The following is a 5,000-nucleotide window of genomic DNA, read 5'->3' as shown; positions in this document are numbered from 1 at the left end:
TGCGAATACTTGTCCATTATTTTCTTTACAGAGAAATCGCATGTTTGATATATTTCCCCACATTCCTTCTGCAGACTGCGTCCCCGATCGGCGGCGTCGTTGTAATCTTCGATCAGCGCCTTGATCTCGTCGGGAAGGGAGAGGACCTCGGCGTACTGGAGATAGCTGTGGAAAATAGGGGATGATCGCAATGAACTCATGTATACAGGTGATATCTGTGCGCATTTCATGCTTCGCAAAGACTTTGATTTTGTAAGATAGTTATTTTTTTATTGACATGCTGAAATGTTTCAAACTTTCTATTGCAATATAAAATTCAACTATAACAGTACCTGAAGAGGTCAACTAGGCGGGCAGCAGGGGATCCGAAGCGGGAGGTGTTCTGGTGGATTTCGCAGATCAGGCGCTGCTGGCATTCGAGATCAGCAGGGTCGAACTTCCTCCAGGCTTCTTCACCGATGGCAATCCAGTCGAGGATGGAGAACTTCTCCCAGTCGATGGCGTAGGGATCGAAGGATCTAAATGTGAATAAAGCAGTGAAATGTGTGAGAGAATGAATGAAACGTGTACAATTTAGAAAAATACTTGTTATTTTCATATGTGTGATATTTCACTAATAAAACACTGTACAGTAGATGCAATGTTGATTTTCTATACCTTAGTTTTATTTACATTTACTACTAATCTATAAATCTATTTAGATAACTTGTTGGAAATGCTACATGCATACATTCCTTATATTAAAAGGTACATGTTACTATACATTTTTAGTCTGTACACTGTACATGGTGCACCTTACCGCCTGTACGAAGAGTATGAGGAATATCCGCCGTTTCCGCCGTATCCTCCTGATCCTGAACCATACCCTGAACCACCAAAGCCCCCCGCAAAGAGAGAGTAGAGGAGGAATCCGAGAGCGCCTAAACCCAGAAGGGTGACAAGGCCTGATGCCAGGACAGAGGCGAGGGCCGCAAGTGTGGTAATATTTAAGCTAAGTCCAGTAGTGGCAGTAGTTCCTCCCACTGGTATAACCAAAAGACGACCCTCTTCGTCATACAAGTCACTGGAGCTGAAGTCGAGGTCGAGAGAGTAGGCACTTGTAGCCACCAAAGCTACAATCACGAAGAATGATACGAACTTCGACAACATGGCGAATGTGCAAGATGAATTGGAAACTATAGTGCTTATTCGAAATTTGCTTTAATTACACTGGCGGATCACTGCGGAGGCTGTTCAGTGAACTCAGTGACTTAGAGCCTGAGTTGTGGTGTGCCATCAATCTGAGGAGTCGCCCTTATATACGATGGTGATTTGTGACGTCAGAGGGGGCGTGGAAGGTTAGTAGCAAGACCTACTGAGCCAGATAAGAAGAAATCGTAAGGTGAAAAAATCCTTCAGCCTCCCTTGGTCAACAACAAAAGTGTAGACTGGGAGGGGATGTAGGGAGGAGGCAGGGGACTGTGACCACTCTCCAGCCCCGGGGCTTATCAAACACCTGAGGAGTGAGTAAGATCGGCTAACCTGTCGGCTGTAAAGCTCCCTCCGGGTTATTCAATATCACCTTTACATCTCTCGGTGTTAAAAGCAGAATTAAGATTCACCGCCGGTGTCTTTCTCATTGACGGAACTAAAGAACCGTTGCACAAACAGCCCGAGGTGGGCCGCGCTGGATGACTCGACAGGTTTCCCCCTCAGGTGCTGGTGCCGCTGGCTAGTATACGTTGCCATACAGATGCTATAAATCATTTTATAGATATGATATATGCGTTTGCCTATCATTATTCATAAATTTTACGCCGATGTTATTTTAGCAAAATTACTATACAGGGGTACTAAATCATTAATTCATACATAATACTAATCATTTACATTTTCTTAACGCAGAGGCTTAATATATATATATATATATATATATATATATATATATATATATGTATATATATAATATATATATACACATATATATACATCCATATCTATCTACATATGTATTGATTTATTTTGTTATCTATTCAATATTCTAAAGTGAAAAAAGCAATGGTTGGCATCACCACAAAAGCGCGGGAGTCCAAGTGAATTAGTAAAAGTGTGGCTGTGTCCTAATTATACATGGCTTAAAAGAGAAGGTAGTGGGATCCTTTGATCATTTGCATCACAGCCACCGAAAAGACAAGACGTAGACAACCTGACTCCCGGTTCTGCTACCGCTCGGCCTAAAACTTACGAATAGTCATAGAGTGATTTGAGTTCGAATACTAGTTCTGATAGTGATACAATAGCAAGTATCACTACCTGCAGTGTGATAAAAAGCCTGAGCTGTGAGACGGTGTTATATAACAGTTGATTGACGTTGTTATTTCTTTAGATGAGTTTATTTACATCGAGCTGTAAGGTATATACGTAAATTCATAATTTTATACAATACTTTAAACTAATAGCTTTTTCTCCTAAGAAAAGCTCACGTGCCTTACATAATGATTGCAGTGCATTTTGTGCTGAACATAAATGTATGTATATATAGTAGTGTTTCCGGTTTAGATGTTTATGATTATTCATGCAGAATGATCACATAATTTATGTATTCATTATATACATTTTGTATTATGTATGATTTTAAATAAAGTGATATCTTTTTTGGTAAGTAAACAATAAATTTTACCTTTTTACTCTAAAAATTAAAACTTATTCTCATACAATACTTTTGGAACTAATATTACATATCGAACTAAAGCAAAGAGTTCAGATGAATACTTGACCTTTACTGGCAAGAGCACCATCAGAAAAGACGTGAAAAGCCAACGCCATCGCGGTAATTAATTTCATGACAATTCTAACTAAACTGGTGCCTTGACTTAGCGAATCCCGAGGAATGCTACAGACCTACGAATTTTAGTTTCATCCCCCCTCTCTCTCTCTTCTGCAGGGGTGGCTGGTGACATACATAACAATATTTTTCTTGATAGAAAATATGTCACTGACACTATGGTGTGGAAAATAGTCTAAAACTTACACCATTAACTACTACTACAGTGGTGCATTAAAATAATTAAAGTTGCACATACATGCATATGCTTTGCTAGCAGTTACTGTAGCAAAGCAGATACTAATCATATGTACATTGTACTTACCTGTTGTGACTTTCATTTTTACCACTGAACCAGTGCCTGCCTAGCAATTTAGGTTATTTAATTGAAAAAGATTGCCTCAATTGGAGGAATGAATTAATGACAATGACCTAAGGAAGTGGTTCAGTGGGCGGCCAGTTGTGTGCACGGGGAAAGGGCGAGGTCATGGTCAGGTTGGTACGCACCCGCGGTTGGCTCGGCTAGAGTAGCCTGAGCCAGAGCTGTAGCCTGAACCTGAGCTGTAGCCAGAGCCGTAGCCCGTATCGGCGGGGGCGGTCAGGAGGTAATAAAGGGCAATGGCACCGGCGATGCCCCAGAGCAAGATGCCGGCGGAGAAGAGGAGCAGGGTGGTGTTGAAGGTAACAAATGAACCGGTGGAGGCATTGGTAAAGATGAAGAAGAGCCTGGGTTCAACTTCTTGATTTGACCCTGGCTGGTCCAAGTTCAGGTCAGCAAATGGGTAGTCGGATGCAAGGACGCAGGAGGAGAGGAGCAGGGCTCCGAGAACATGCAGGAGCGTGCGGTTCATTCTCGCGTCTACCGCAAGTCACTGCACTGTAAAAGTGGGGTGCCACGTTCAGTTATTGGGCTTGCTGGCTGCACAGTGCCCTGGAACCAGCGAGACCCGAACGCGTCTGGCCGTAGCACTGTTTTCATGTTATTGGTGACCTATTGTGTCCAAAAGTGAGATTAGGAAGGAGGTAGGAATGAGTGGTCAGTCAGTCAATGAGAGGTCTTGCTACGTGACCAGACCTTTTGCAGAGGCTGGTCACGGGTCCCATATAGATCTTTGACCATGCATAAGAATGAACCGCAGCGCCTGTGTCCTGCCGGGCCACCGTCGGGATTTAGATAGGTGTTGGGCCAAGTGGTAATGGAGATGATGGGCGGGTGAGGGCAGGGCATCTCTGTTGGGACAAATGCTGGTGTTGAGGTAAGGTTATGATTGTATAGGAGGTTATGCCGGGCCGGGGAAGTTAAGGGAGGGCGGGGTGAGGAAGACACCGCTTTTCTGTTACAATACCCTGACGAAATGGACGTTACATACGCTTTCCTGCCATGTGATCCATAGGAGGAGTCGCTGCTGCCAGAGTACCCAGAGTAGCCGTAGCTGCCAGAATCTTCACCAGTGGCGTAAAAATAGGCAAGAGCAAGGACGGCCCCCAGCACAAGCAAGCTCGTGATGCCGAGGATGAAGGAGGCGTAACCGACTGTAACTGAGGTAGCATTGGTGCTGATAAAGAATCTGCCCTCAGGGTTGCCATCTGCTACCGGGTACTCGTTCAGCGTCTCAGGAGAGAAGCCCATGGTGAGGGTAGCAAGGCCGGCCACCAGGGCGAGAACTATCAGCGTGCGGTTCATTCGGAAGGGTAGAGGATAACCTGGAAGACCAGGATAAAAGGCAAGATGACGCTGTTCTTCCCGACACAGGTCGAGAAGTCGACAGGAGCAAGGAAGGTCACGAGAAGAGCACAGGATTGTACCTGCCATTCTTGCATCAGAATATTACACAAGCCAATTGTAGCGATGGTGAAGAGGCCATTTATCAATGCTATAAGCAGAGAACATAGGTATTGACACGTCCGCGGGGCAGCCGAGCTGTGTGACTCTGATCAGTTTTTGTAGTCCTTAAGAGTGGGGCGGGGCCTCAATTTACCAAGGTCCATAATTATAAGAAACTTGTCCCTGTGCACGGAATCAGAATTCTTCAAAGTAATGATCAGCTGAGAGGAGCATTAAGAATTAGGATGTTTACAATTGAATTTGGAAGTTGAGAGGAGGTAAAGGTTAGGTGGGACAGTGAGGATTCTTGAGGATGCAGACGGAATCCTCAAGCACGCCAGTAACTAGTTATCTCGAGGACCAAAAGTGGAC

The 5,000-nt window shown here is 44.2% G+C and overlaps 1 protein-coding gene across 4 annotated transcripts in view; it reads right to left on the bottom strand.

The window, feature by feature from the left end:
- The window catches only part of LOC125040960, an 11,232-nt gene that overhangs the window by 1,070 nt on the left and 5,162 nt on the right, over positions 1 to 5,000 (bottom strand). Inside the window, exons 2-4 of one of the 4 annotated variants that reach the window (XM_047635766.1) lie at positions 3,311 to 3,680; positions 333 to 518; positions 1 to 165 (exon numbers count right to left, since the gene is read on the bottom strand). The exon at positions 1 to 165 is cut by the window's left edge and continues 417 nt beyond it. In XM_047635766.1, coding sequence (XP_047491722.1) covers positions 1 to 165; positions 333 to 518; positions 3,311 to 3,654 — 695 coding nt within the window. In that variant the 5' untranslated portion in view covers positions 3,655 to 3,680. Of the gene's footprint in view, positions 166 to 332; positions 519 to 799; positions 1,879 to 3,310; positions 3,681 to 4,173; positions 4,508 to 5,000 lie in introns of those variants that run through there. The other 3 variants (XM_047635768.1, XM_047635765.1, XM_047635767.1) reach the window with 3 other exon arrangements.

This window comes from Penaeus chinensis, chromosome 29, assembly GCF_019202785.1.
Source record: "Penaeus chinensis breed Huanghai No. 1 chromosome 29, ASM1920278v2, whole genome shotgun sequence".
Classification (NCBI taxonomy): Eukaryota; Metazoa; Arthropoda; class Malacostraca; order Decapoda; family Penaeidae; genus Penaeus; species Penaeus chinensis.
The sequence above is the reverse complement of the archived record's forward strand: the minus strand, read 5'-3'. Positions and strand labels throughout refer to the sequence as shown.